The 13,469-nt window shown below is 40.1% G+C and overlaps 1 protein-coding gene across 7 annotated transcripts in view; it reads left to right on the forward strand.

Moving 5' to 3' along the window:
• kif1ab (kinesin family member 1Ab) overlaps positions 1–13,469 on the forward strand; it is a 31,802-nt gene that overhangs the window by 12,938 nt on the left and 5,395 nt on the right. For 4 of the 7 annotated variants that reach the window (XM_037788145.1, XM_037788149.1, XM_037788147.1 and 1 more), the window contains 32 exons: positions 514–589; positions 690–769; positions 850–956; positions 1,081–1,164; positions 1,701–1,881; positions 1,967–2,039; positions 2,129–2,219; positions 2,326–2,474; positions 3,375–3,553; positions 4,141–4,278; positions 4,388–4,506; positions 4,631–4,716; positions 4,862–4,994; positions 5,155–5,338; positions 6,270–6,360; positions 6,455–6,573; positions 6,675–6,730; positions 6,831–6,939; positions 7,101–7,167; positions 8,095–8,179; positions 8,292–8,397; positions 8,724–8,747; positions 8,896–9,010; positions 9,154–9,287; positions 9,400–9,461; positions 9,546–9,691; positions 10,476–10,664; positions 10,767–10,838; positions 11,576–11,685; positions 12,751–12,870; positions 13,059–13,251; positions 13,340–13,458. In XM_037788145.1, the coding sequence (XP_037644073.1) occupies positions 514–589; positions 690–769; positions 850–956; positions 1,081–1,164; positions 1,701–1,881; positions 1,967–2,039; positions 2,129–2,219; positions 2,326–2,474; positions 3,375–3,553; positions 4,141–4,278; positions 4,388–4,506; positions 4,631–4,716; positions 4,862–4,994; positions 5,155–5,338; positions 6,270–6,360; positions 6,455–6,573; positions 6,675–6,730; positions 6,831–6,939; positions 7,101–7,167; positions 8,095–8,179; positions 8,292–8,397; positions 8,724–8,747; positions 8,896–9,010; positions 9,154–9,287; positions 9,400–9,461; positions 9,546–9,691; positions 10,476–10,664; positions 10,767–10,838; positions 11,576–11,685; positions 12,751–12,870; positions 13,059–13,251; positions 13,340–13,458 (3,597 nt within the window). The remainder of the gene's footprint in view (positions 1–513; positions 590–689; positions 770–849; positions 957–1,080; positions 1,165–1,700; positions 1,882–1,966; positions 2,040–2,128; positions 2,220–2,325; positions 2,475–3,374; positions 3,554–4,140; positions 4,279–4,387; positions 4,507–4,630; positions 4,717–4,861; positions 4,995–5,154; positions 5,339–6,269; positions 6,361–6,454; positions 6,574–6,674; positions 6,731–6,830; positions 6,940–7,100; positions 7,168–8,094; positions 8,180–8,291; positions 8,398–8,723; positions 8,748–8,895; positions 9,011–9,153; positions 9,288–9,399; positions 9,462–9,545; positions 9,692–10,475; positions 10,665–10,766; positions 10,839–11,575; positions 11,686–12,750; positions 12,871–13,058; positions 13,252–13,339; positions 13,459–13,469) is intronic. The other 3 variants (XM_037788146.1, XM_037788148.1, XM_037788151.1) reach the window with 1 other exon arrangement.

Consider the following 13,469-nt stretch of genomic DNA (forward strand, 5'->3'; position numbering starts at 1 on the left):
TCTGATATTAGATCTAGATATTCCTGGTGATAATGGATTATTTTTGATGGTTTGACTCTTTAGCTGAATATGGATATAACGACTTAAAGGAGATATTACATTGTTGGATAGCCAGATTACTTTGAAAGTAGGACTACACCATATTTCTTGCTATGCTAGCAGCATGTGTGAAATTACAAACTGTTTACACCTCTGTGTATATATATTTATTACCTCTCATTATGCATATACATTCCTGTTTACATCCAGTTTATCAATTTGAAATACTGTATCTCACAAATTGAAATTTACATTACTTATTTTATATCTAATTATGTTTATATTTAAGCCCTATATTTCAACTTGCACTATTTTATGTCTTAGATTCTCATTTTGCTTTTACTTGTGTGATTTTTCTTTTTTTAAATACATATTTAATGAGCATTGTTTTAAGGAACCTGAGATCCAAGAATCAAAGATTTGTTGTAATTGTTGTGCATCTGATAAATAAAGAAACTTGATTGCTTCCTGTAGAGAGGCCCTGCTGGCTGAGATGGGTGTTGCCATGAGAGAAGATGGAGGCACTGTGGGCGTCTTCTCTCCAAAAAAGGTACGATGCTCGTCACTGTGGCACAACAGTTTGATATATTTAAAACATCCGTCTAAACTCACGCAAACACTGAAACATACTTCTCACTATTTCCCTTTAGACGCCTCATCTGGTGAACCTGAATGAAGACCCGCTGATGTCAGAGTGTCTGCTGTATTACATCAAAGACGGCATCACCAAGTAATTCTATTTTCAATTTTGAGATTTATTCCAGATACTTTGCTGAATTTGTCTCATTGGTTTACCTTATCTTCTCTCAGGGTTGGCCGTGAAGATGCCAAGACTCGCCAGGACATTGTCCTCAGCGGACATTTTATCAGAGATGAACACTGCACCTTCAGCAGCACCACGGGTCCTCAAGGAGAAGGTCTCGCTTAATAATTACAATGTTAAATAAATGTTGTAACATATAAAGACATATTGAAAGTGAAGACAGACATGTTGTATGTGTGTCAAAGACTGTAATAGTGATATAATCTTCTCTTGAACAGGATGCGTCATCCTGGAGCCATGCGAGGGCTCAGAGACGTACGTCAACGGGAAGAGAGTGAGCTCTCCCACCGTTCTACGATCTGGTACGTCAGAAGCGTCATATTATTTTGTTAAAAAAACAGAAGCAGCTGTGTCAAGAGAGTAAGAGTTAAGTCTGTGTCACGTTATTAATGCCAATGTGGAAACAAGTGTTTTGAAATCAGGATGGCTACCAAAAAACTTCAATATCATAACACAGATCTAATCTGTAATTAACCCTTTGAACTCTGCAATGGAAATGGTCCGACAGGGCCTATATTGGTAATTTTGCTTATTGTGATGTCATTTTTCATACAATGTAATTAAATACACACACAACATATTGATCCAAAAATATTTCTGAATGTAGAAACATGAACAAAATATTTTTTAACAATCTATAAGATTGCAAAGGCAGTTTGATAGCTTCGTTCCCTTCTGCATGTAACGTAATGACGTCATCATGAACGTACAACATGATGACGCGAAACACAGAGGACTATCCCCCGCAGCCGGCAACGGGAGGCCAGTTTTTTGAAGAGTTAATGTAATTTTTTATGCCAAAGCATTTGAACTAATATTTTCTTGTGTACTTTTTCAGGGAACCGCATCATCATGGGAAAGAGCCACGTGTTCCGCTTCACTGACCCGGAGCAGGCTCGTCTGGAGCGAGAGAGGACGCCGTGCGCCGAGACGCCGGTGGAGCCCGTCGACTGGGCCTTCGCTCAGAGAGAGCTGCTGGAGAAACAAGGCATCGATATGAAGCAGGAGATGGAGCAGAGGTGTGTGTGTGGAGAACACATTATTGTGTATTTACTGTACATTTAACTATCACTTTTTTGACATATAGTCTTGAATCACTTTCAGGCTTCAGGAGCTCGAAGATCAATACCGCAAAGAAAGAGAAGAAGCCAGTAACCTGCTAGAACAGCAGAGGCTGGTGAGTACATGAAGGTACCTGATAAAAAAAATACCAGTTCAAATGTGTATTTATCGCATACAGACGCAGCTCATTCGGTTTTCTTTCAGGACTATGAGAGTAAACTGGCGGCTCTTCAGAAACAAGTGAACTCTCGGTACCTGGAGTCTCCTGAGGAAGAAGAGGAGCCCGAAGAGGAAGGTGATGCTGTCACTTTTTAACTGACTCGACGCAACAATCATCTCTGAATTAGGCTTTTATTTGGTCAAAAATTGTACTCACATATCATGTTGTCTTGCCTCTTCAGTGCCGTGGACGCCACGTGAGACAGAGTTGGCTCTGTGGGCTTTCAGGAAGTGGCGTTTCTACCAGTTCACCTCTCTCAGGGATCTGCTCTGGGGCAACGCCATCTTCCTCAAAGAGGCCAACGCCATCAGTGTGGAGCTGAAGAAAAAGGTGGGATGTTTGTCACTGTTAAGCATTATGTCCTTATTCAGCACGGTGAGATATGATACGACATGTGTTACCTGTCGTTATTTCAGTTTTTTTTTTGTTTTAGGTAAACAAGATAGATTTTTGTAAAGCTACATCCATATACAGTACCTTTGTTGTTAAAGCCTTTTAAAAGGTTGACTCACATCTGTCCTTTTGTTGTTGCCTTGGTTTTATCCCTCTCTAATATCACAGTACCCTTGTTGCACTAGTTGAGAATAATATGTATAATTATCATGCTTTGTCAGAGTGGCATCATTTTAATGTGATGCTGGTGAAGAGTTTCCTCTTCAGTCCAGACTTCAGGTTATTAAGTATCTGTCAGCGGCCATTCTGGACTCACGACATTGATTTAACCCAGTGAGTCATCACTTTGTAATACACAGTGCTGCGTGTTGAATGCTAGCTCTGTGTCGCACATCCATTTAATAAAAGGTGCATAATGACGAAGCATTTATTCTAGCCAAAATGAAACTTTCCTGCTTCATGTCTAACTTCAGTTTTTGATTTCAATAAGCAGAAGATTGAACTCTTACCTTTTTATAATGAATATTGCAGCTACAAAATCCTTCTGATGTTGTGCAATTGTAGTAGTACCTGACTTTAATCTGTGTTACTTGTAGAAATGTTATTGTTTAATGAAGACAATATATTACCATATCAGTCCTCTTGTTTGTTGTGTTGACATGAGGTTTAGGAATTGATTTTGCATGTTTAATGACATAAAGTAAAGTTTTTGCAGTCTGTGTCTGCTGTTGAAATGGTATTTGAAGAATAGTGAAATCCTCATTTTATACTGCAGATACGATGCAGGAGGATATTACCCAGCAGTCCCTCATGTTTTATGCCTGGTGTCGTCCACAGGTGCAGTTCCAGTTCGTCCTGTTGACAGACACTCTCTACTCCCCCCTGCCCCAAGACCTGCTGCCCCCCAGTGTGGCCAAAGAGAGGGAGAGACGACCTTTCCCCCGAACCATCGTCGCCGTTGAAGTGCAAGATCAGAAGAACGGAGCCACACATTACTGGACTCTGGAGAAACTCAGGTACAGTGGTTTTGTCATTAAAGAACAAATGAATACAGGGCTCAAAGCTATTTAGCTAGTTACTTAAGCTATTTACCAACTATTCTTCTATATAACGGTGCCTTTAATCTGCTATAATATGTGTTTTTATTTCATCTCAGTTTTTATATCCTGTTTTTTATGGAGGATGGAACCTGCCAAAATAAAAAATAAAATAAATAAATTACTCAATATATAAATAAATAAGTAATTAAATGTAGCAAAAATAATATAAAAAATAAATGTAGCCATTAATTAATTGATAAAATGTGACATAAATTGATATTTCTGTTTTGATTTGCTTCTTTATATATTTATCTTTTTACTAATTCCCTTATTATTTAAACTTCTGTTTAAATTTTCCCTTTTATTCATTTATGTATTTATTTTTATGAATTTTTAAATTAATTAACTATTATAATTTTTTTTCTTTTTTTTTTCTTAAATGTATGTATGTATTTATTTATTTTGGCAGTTTCTGTCCTCCATAGTTTTGATCCATGCATCAGTACAGGCAGTAACAATAGGCAGGCCCTTAGTAAGTTTTCTTTCCCTGCTGCCCCCTGCAGGCAGAGGCTGGACCTGATGAGGGAGATGTACGACCGTGCTGCAGAGCTCCCCAGCAGCGCTGTGGAGGACTGTGACCACGCCTTGACCGGAGGCGACCCCTTCTATGACCGCTTCCCCTGGTTCCGTCTGGTCGGCAGGTACGTCACCTCCCTCCTGGAGGCAGTATTGATTCTGCTCTTTCTTTTATTGCACAATAAAAGCATGTTAAAAGTGAAATCCCCTCATTGCTCCCTAACGTCTCCTCAGGGCTTTTGTGTACCTGAGTAACCTGCTGTACCCGGTGCCCCTGGTGCATCGCGTGGCCATCGTCAGTGAGAAAGGAGAGGTGAAAGGCTTCCTCAGAGTGGCTGTGCAGGCCATCTCAGGTACAAATACAGGTTAAATATCAGTTGTATCACAGTCAGATGCTGTTGTAGCAGTTCTTTTGAGTTCTTTTGTATTACGAAATGATGGTTTAACATCTTGTCTCTGCGTCTTGTCTCCCATCAGCTGATGAGGAGGCCCCTGATTATGGCTCTGGTGTCAGGCAGTCAGGCACTGCTAAGATCTCCTTTGAAGACAAACAGTTTGAGAAGGTACTAATTGGCTGGTATTCTCTAAATGTGTCCTCTACAACCAGTAAAAGTCAGATATCATTTAAAGTGTTGAGGCTTTATACTCTTGAATGTTGATGTTGGGTGTAAAGGGGATCCAGGCTGATTGTTTTCTGTCTTGTTCCAGTTCCAGACCGAGTCGTGTCCTGCTGGTCTCTCCCACTCCAACACCTCCCAGGAGGAGCTGCGAATCGTGGAGGGAGAAGGGAGTTCAGAGATGGGAATCACTGCCGATGAAGTCAACAACAACACCTGTCCAGGTGAGGCAGGGACTGAAAACCATTCTAGCCCAATAGTCTAAAAAAACCACACAGTATATATTTCAAAGTGAAATAAGTTCTTAAATTATTTGAAAAATGATCTAAAAAGTTTTAATACCAGATACATGTGTGTTTCTGTCTCTTTCTTTGTTCCATGTAGCCGACATTGAGGCTCCCCCCAGCCCAGAGAAGAGTTCAGGTCTGGGTCTGGATCTTCCTTTGGACCTCTCCCCGGAGACAGCTCTGTCTCATCTGAAGATCGGCAGCACCTTCACCTTCAGAGTCACTGTCCTACAGGCCTCCAGCATCTCAGCCGAGTACGCCGACATCTTCTGCCAGTTCAAGTGAGTTTCAAGCACGTCTTCACAAAGTCATGTCTAATGTTAATGTGCAGTGTATGAAATACAATCCTCACTAAATGCCTCGTCTTTGTCAGCAATCTCTCTCTTCTATGAACGATCTGATAAATGCAGTACAAATGCAAATATTTTTACTATAATATAATAAACAATAATACATTATTTTAATATCTGTTAAAGTATTCTTGCAGCTGGACTTTGGACTAATAATAGTATATAAATGCATGCACATGTACACCTCTTAACTAACATATAGTCTGAAATTGCAAACTATGAATTTTATACCCAATAGGTGTACTATCGTTCGACATAAATTCGTGTGAATAAACAGCAGTATGTATCTTTTTGGACACACTGACTGTAATTTCCATGTCTCTTCCTGAGCGCATCCTTGCCAGTTGGAGACACGTAACCACGGTAACCCGTGCTAACCTCATGGGACCAAAACAATGATTGGGACAGTTAAATTGAAGCGTTATTGATGTTACAGAGCTGTTCATCAACGTCTCTTAAGAACGTTGTCGTTACTACCGCATTGCATTATGGGATATTTATGTCGCTGTAGTGTCCAGCATTGCATACTGTAATATTTCACCAGAAATAGTATGCAATTTGCATACTGTTGGTTTCATACTATGGTTTTGGATATAAGAAAAATATCTCACATACTGTTCTAACGTACTAAATACCTTGTTAGTATGGAATTTCAGACGCAACCGTATTGTAATTAAAACTCATATCAGATAATAATCAGCAGAAAAATTATCTCAATAAGATGCAAAACAACGACTCCTCAGTGCTTCAGAGTTTAATCACCAAGTGGTAGTTAAAGATGCTGCACAAGATTGAAATCAATCGACTGACTACGTTTTCTTATTTACAATAATATGAATTAAAATGTCTTCACTTCTTTCAGCTTCATCCACCGCCATGACGAAGCGTTCTCCACTGAGCCGCTGAAGAACACGGGCAGAGGTCCTCCGCTGGGCTTCTACCATGTTCAAAATGTAAACAGTGAACACTACATTCAGACCTGTTGTTAACAAATATTACTGATCACAAACAGTTGTCTTGAGTAGCTTTTCCTCTCTTCTCTGTTAGATCACAGTGGAGGTGACAAAGTCCTTCGTGGAGTACATCAAGACTCAACCCATCGTCTTCGAGGTGTTTGGTCACTATCAGAAACAGCCTTTCCCTCCGCTCTGCAAAGACCTCATCAGGTCAGGAACCTTTCATTTCCACCAGCTGATGACTGATTGTGAGCTGATTTTTTTTAGATGGAAAGAAAGTTTCCTCACGTTTCATTTCTTTGTCTTTTTAGTCCACTGAGACCTTCCAGGAGGCAGTTCCCCAGGGTGATGCCCTTATCCAAACCAGGTTAGCAGTGACATTTAATGTACCTGAGAGTATATCAGACGGTTAGAAGGCTGGTTTACTCTGTTTCACACATTAATCTGTTCTCTCTTCGTTCCTCCAGTGCCGGCCACAAAGCTCAGCACTCTGACTCGCTCCACCGCAGGACCGTGTCACGCCAAATATGACCTCATGGTCTTCTTTGAGATCTGTGAGCTGGAAGCTAACGGAGAGTGAGTCACGTCTTTATGCCTGCGTTTGTGTTATTTCCACTTAAATAACATAAAGCAAGGACGTCACTAGATCATACTGTATGCACAAAGAATACTTTATTTTCTGTTTCTGCAGTGAATATAATTAACATTTAATGTGTTGATTACTTCCCTTTCTGTAGCTACATCCCAGCTGTTGTTGACCACAGAGGAGGGATGCCCTGCCACGGCACATACCTCTTACATCAGGTCTGATATGTCACACCAAATTACCAGTTACACATTTATATACATATACATATAAGCTGACAAATATAGCTATGAATCAATCGCTTTCCAGATTTTCTTATTCCTGTATCTATGATTTGAACATTCGGGAGAAAACTTAATAGCAGTGATAAAGTTTAAAAACCTGGAAAAAATACAAAACATGATCCAGATTTAGCAAACACAATCCATCCAGTTGTTTTATCTTAAGCCCTATTTGCATGGGACTAGCAATACCTGGGAACCTCTAGTCATTTGTATAATTGCGGAGGTCATCTGTGATCTTAATCCTGTGCGAATCTGTCATTTGTCAAGTAAATATTCCACCTCAAGTTACCTACCATATCTCACAAAACACAGAGGTCATGTGATAATTAGTCCGTCTGAATCGGCATCTCTGTGAATTTGGGATTTTTCGTTTTCTCCGTGCCTTTTTTCTTCCTCTTTCCCACTCGAGAATTACGGAGGCTGCGTTGGTAGTTATAAATGAAAGTTTTGGAAACATTTTGGGTGCAAATTCAGGAGGCTCATCTCGTTACGCACCATGGAGACCCATTCACATAGTCTTTGTGAATATTATATAAACATAAATAGGCTTATATAATATAATAATATTAAAAATATTAAATATAATTATTATATAGTATAATATTTTATATATAAGTTTATGTTACACAGAGGCTTGATATCATACCCGGAGGATAATGTCAATAAATTTAAGTAAAATAAAATGTGCTTGTCCCATGCGAATGTGAAACACAGATTTAGGGGATAATTTCTAAATTACAAGAGGTCCCCTGGTAATACTAGTCCCATGCGAATAGGGCTTTAGCCTGGAATATTTTTTGTTTCTCTCTTCACCACTGGAACTCCAGTGACTAACTGGTTTATCTTGTCTGGACCTCTCAGGGCATCCAGAGGAGGATCACAGTCACCATCGCTCATGAAACAGGAAATGATATTGAGTGGAAAGAGGTGAAGGAGCTGGTTATTGGTGAGTGACAAGGACAACTCAAAAACATCTTTGGTCAAGTCGGTTAGTTTTTAGTGGGAAGAAATCTTTAAAAGTACAGTTTCCTCACCGGATTAATCCCGTTTGACTTCAGGTCGTATTCGAAACACACCAGAGGCTGATGAGACCATCATCGACCCCAACATCCTCTCCCTCAACATCCTGTCTTCTGGATACTTCTGGCCAAAACACAACGACAAGTATACATTTTAAACTGATTTTAAATTCACTGAATGTTTTTTTAATTTATTGTTCTCTGTGTATTTGATATTTTGATATTCAACAACAGTTTCCTCTTTCAATTTGTTAACAAACTTTTATCATATAGCCAGATCAGTTGCATTATTTAGTGTTTAGTTTTTTTAACATTGCTTCAATGTGTCTTTTATAATCAAATATTATTTGGCTTCAATGCAGTTTTCAGTTTGCATGAATCAGTATGGTTTGCTGAGTTTAAACTTTTAACAGCTGCCGTTAAAAGTTTCTAACTCGTGTCCTGTTTCTCTTTATCCTTTGCTAACGCCAGCGTCTCCTTGGGAGTTGATCATAGGTATAAATGACAATCATTTTAACTTTTTATCAATTATTGTTTCTGATAACAAAATGGCCAAATGCTCACAGACTTTTTATGAGGCTGACAATTTTCTAATTTAAAAATCATGCAGATAGATAGATGACTAGATTTATGTTTTTCACAGAACGTTTTACCGATTTGAGGCGGCGTGGGACAGCTCCATGCACAACTCTCTGCTTCTGAACAGAGTCACTCCCTACGGGGAGAAGATCTACATCACCCTCTCTGCTTATCTAGAGGTACCAAGGGACAGTTGTTTTACTTCTTCTTTGTAGACTAAAACATTCTGTCAACAATGAGAATAAATACTTGTTTAAAACCAAGAACAGTTCAGTCGAAGCATGACCTTCTGGATTTTGATTTCTTGCTGTCTTATATTTAGATGGAGAACTGCACTCAGCCAACAGTGATCACCAAAGATTTCTGCATGGTGTTTTATTCCCGTGACGCGAAGCTGCCGGCCTCTCGCTCCATCAGAAACCTCTTCAGCACTGGCTGCCTCCGGCCCTCTGAGAGGTACACGTTTATTGATTCATACAATCTGATTCTGGACTATATATCCTCTCAATCTAAGAAACGTGTTCAATAAAAATAGTTGTTAAATTAATTTCATCCATCTCCTTCTCAGTAATCGTGTCACTGGAGTCTATGAAGTCACCCTCTGCCATGTAGCGGACAACGGAAGTCCAGGTCAGAACAAAATCAAAGAAATAATCAGTAAAACTGGGGTTTGTATTTTGATTTACAATACTCACAGAACATCTTCTTCTTTAGGCATGCAGCGTCGTCGCAGGCGCGTGCTGGACACCTCGGTGGCGTACGTCCGAGGAGAGGAGAACCTGGCTGGATGGAGGCCTCGCAGCGACAGCCTCATCCTGGACCACCAGTGGGAGCTGGAGAAACTCAGTTTACTGCAGGAGGTCAGTTTGTTAGTGAGGGAAAGATAAATTATATTGTTACTGGAATAAGTGCGGTTTATTATATTCTGATTGAGCCTCACAAAGTCAATCTAAATGTTGATTCCAGCTCAGTTTTCAGACCAAATTGTCGCTGTCCTGTGTATATCCAAAACATGACCTTTTCACAAGAAAACTAACCCTGTTCACAGCTTTGTGGTAATGCACTTTCCAGGTAGTCCATTAGGTTTTTAATGGTTTATTTAGCCCAAGAAGTTGGAGAATCTTCTCAACTCATATACAGTAGGAGCACTTAATCTTTCAGTTCATCCCAAAATTCGAGATCATTAGAGACCTAGAAACACCAAACAGACATCAAAGAACTAGCGGCGACGAAGGGCGACTGTTACAGGGTTTTCACTGGACAATGATGAAATTATGATGGATGGATTAGATGATGACATAACTCACCTTTCAAATCCCCCCAACCTTGTGAACATTTATTCAAACCAGGTGTTATAGATGAAAAGTGAAGGATGACTCTTCAGCTGCATGGCCTAATATCAAATTTACTACATACAGAAACTTTACTTGGTAGATAGTTTAGGAGGAATTTGATGTTTGCAGAACAACTGCAATATTTTGATTTGTAAATTGGGATCAAATACAAAAGAAGCAAATCATTGGTGCATTCATTTAGTCTCAACAAAGGAGAGCATTTGCGGATCATCTTCTGTACAACCTACTTGAAATGTCACTCTTTGAGTCTTTCTGGACCACAGCCGTTGAAGTTTGCATGTGCTTTTAGGTGGAGAAGACCAGGCACTACCTGCTGCTGAGGGAGAAGCTGGAGGCGACTCTGCAGGCAGGACAGGACGCGCTGTTCAAGAGCAGCGACATCAGCGACTTTGCAAAGAGTCCCGTCCTCAGCCACAGTCCCGGCAGCAGCCCTGCCCTCGACAGCCCCAACCAGAGGCAGAGGGAGCTGGCTGCCAAGGTGACCGCTGCTTCCCGAGACCTCTAGAAACTTTTATTTTTTTAAATTGTTTTGATCAGATACAGATTTTATTCAACATCATCTTCACTTTTTTCTTTCCAGTGTCTGCGTCTGCTGATGCACACCTTCAACAGGGAGTACAGCCAGGTGAGCAGCAGTGCCAGTGAGAGCAAGGTGAGCCCCAGCCTAGGCCCTCTAACCCGGCCCGTTAATCCTTCTGAACCTTTAGCGTTAACCGCTGTACCTTCACAGAATTTAGCCCCGCACTTCACCACCTCTCTGCCTCTGCATTCACTCATTATTCAGTCTTTTTCTTTCAGCACACTTCCCTGTCTTTTTAACATTTCTTTCTTCCTCATCCCATCTATTTTCACATCATGTCTTATGTCTTTATAACCACTCAGTAGACCAGGGTTAAATATTATTCACAAATAATTCTTTCTTAAGCTGGATGAGCCAAATATGACAAACAAGAAACTATTTTTTCAGGATAATATTAACTCAGGTCTACTGCTTAACTCTGTCTTCCAAAAGCCATGTATCCACATTTCATACCTTTTAAGGTTTCCCCTCCTCCTCATCCTTCACTGTCCCCCCTCTTTAGACTCTGCGAGGCTTCCACTACTAACCTGATGTTACTCCTGCATGTCCTCTTTAACATGTTAACCAGCAAGGGGCTCTTAGATAATGAGGATTACAATGGTACAGACATGGTTCTACAGTAGAAAATGACAAATAATCTGATTGAATTGTTTTCTGAATGCATGTCTGTGTTGTCCGTGCTTAATTGTTTGCTGGTATGTTTTGTCTGTTTCTGTATTTGTCCCTCTTGTCTTGTGTGTGTGTGTGTGCTTCTCCACGCATGGTTTGTTGTGAACGTGTTTCTGTGTGTGTGGTTGTGTGTGGTTTAGCTTTCTGAGATGTCTGCGTCGCTAATGAGAGACTCCTCCTCGTCTGGACTGAGCACGCTCACTCCGTCCTCTACCTGCCCCTCACTGGTCGAGGGAAACTATGACATCAGGTATGTAAATATATGCTCTTACTCAGTTTAATACAGCTTATTGGTCTGTCAGGGTTTAGATACATTACTCCACTGTGCCTGAGAAGATAAATAAAAGAAGATTTAAGAACATTTAGCATCAGTTATAATCAAGTGATAACAGATAATAAACAAATGTATTTTGATTACACTACATTTTCATGCACAAAATGTTCCAGTTTTTGCCCTTATTCTGAAAAAGACAATATTCCTACTAAGCTGTTTACCTGGCTAATAACTAATATTACTGCGATATTTCACATATCTAAAAACCTGTTGATATCCAAGTCTTTCACAAATGTTTAACAGTAGGTGTGTTTCTCCTGCCGACCAGAAATGTGGGCTTTTCTTTTGGGCTTGCATCTCTGCAAACTGTCTAAGTTGATTTGTGTACAACACACAGAGCTGGCCGTAAACAGACTGTGACAAGAAACAAGAGGCTGTGTGTCGCAAAAGGCCGTAAAAACCCCAATTGAGACGCATATTGTGAATGTGCTGTATACATGTTCAAAGAATGCTCCTAAAATCTGAATAATATCAGTATATCCCACGTCTTAATCAGTAAATGCTCCATTTGGAATAAGTCGTAAATAACGTTTCTGCCACTGCCCATATTTGTCCAGGAAAAGTAGGATGTGTTTCAAATATGCTTTTCATATGCTAAAAGTGTCGATTGATTATATTATATATTATATATAATATTGTATATTATACAACAAACATTTACATGAGAAGCTGGCAATGGTGGAAGAAGTATTCAAACGATCAATAACACAATGTTCTGAGGTCCTGCTTTCAAAAGTACAGAAGTATGATCAACAAAATATGCTTGAAGTATCAAAAGTACTCATTAAGCAGATTAGCTCCTTTTCAGAGTGTTTTATTATTATGTATATTATATTATTGGATTAATATTGCTGATGCAGTGACATGTAAGCAGTATTTTAATGATGTAGCATGTCGACGTGGAGCCTATTGTAAGGCGCAGTTCTTTGAATTAGTTAAACCATGTTCCTTTGGTCACATAATATTGTTTATGTTGTGTAGACTCACTGAACCCAGTTCAGGAGCATCCACACCAGATCTGGACCCGTTCAGCCCCGTGGACAGAAAGAAAACTCTGAGAGGATGCACCTTTGTTCCTGACATACAGGAAATCCGTGTCAGGTCAGATCACACAGACACAGACGCACTCATTACTTGATTTTGAATCACTGTGGATAAAGTTTTTATATTTTATTTGTAAATTATAAACTCTGCTGTTTTTATTTGAGGAACAATCATAATTTAAGAAAGGTTGTGGTCAAGTTTTATTAATTTTGTCTTAACATGAGTATTTCTTTCATCGTGTGCAGCCCCATTGTGTCAAAGAAGGGTTACCTGCACTTCCTGGAGCCACACACCAGCGGCTGGGTGAAGCGCTACGTGGTGGTGCGCCGGCCTTACGTCTACCTGTACCGCAGCGAGAGGGACAGCGTGGAGAGAGCTGTCATCAACCTGTCGTCTGCAAAGGTGGAATACAGTGAAGACAAACAGACCTTACTGCGGGTACGACTGAGCTTCAGCTCACTAGTAAAACTGGTGTTTAGATAAATAAATGAATAAATAGTAACCCACTGAACCTGAATGTCTCCAGACTCCCAACACGTTTGCTGTGTGCACTGAGCATCGTGGGATACTGCTGCAGGCCACCAATGACAAAGAGATGCACGACTGGCTGTACGCTTTTAACCCTCTGTTAGCCGGCACCATCAGGTGAGTGGTGG

This window comes from Sebastes umbrosus, chromosome 12 (genome assembly GCF_015220745.1).
Source record: "Sebastes umbrosus isolate fSebUmb1 chromosome 12, fSebUmb1.pri, whole genome shotgun sequence".
Taxonomy (NCBI): Eukaryota; Metazoa; Chordata; class Actinopteri; order Perciformes; family Sebastidae; genus Sebastes; species Sebastes umbrosus.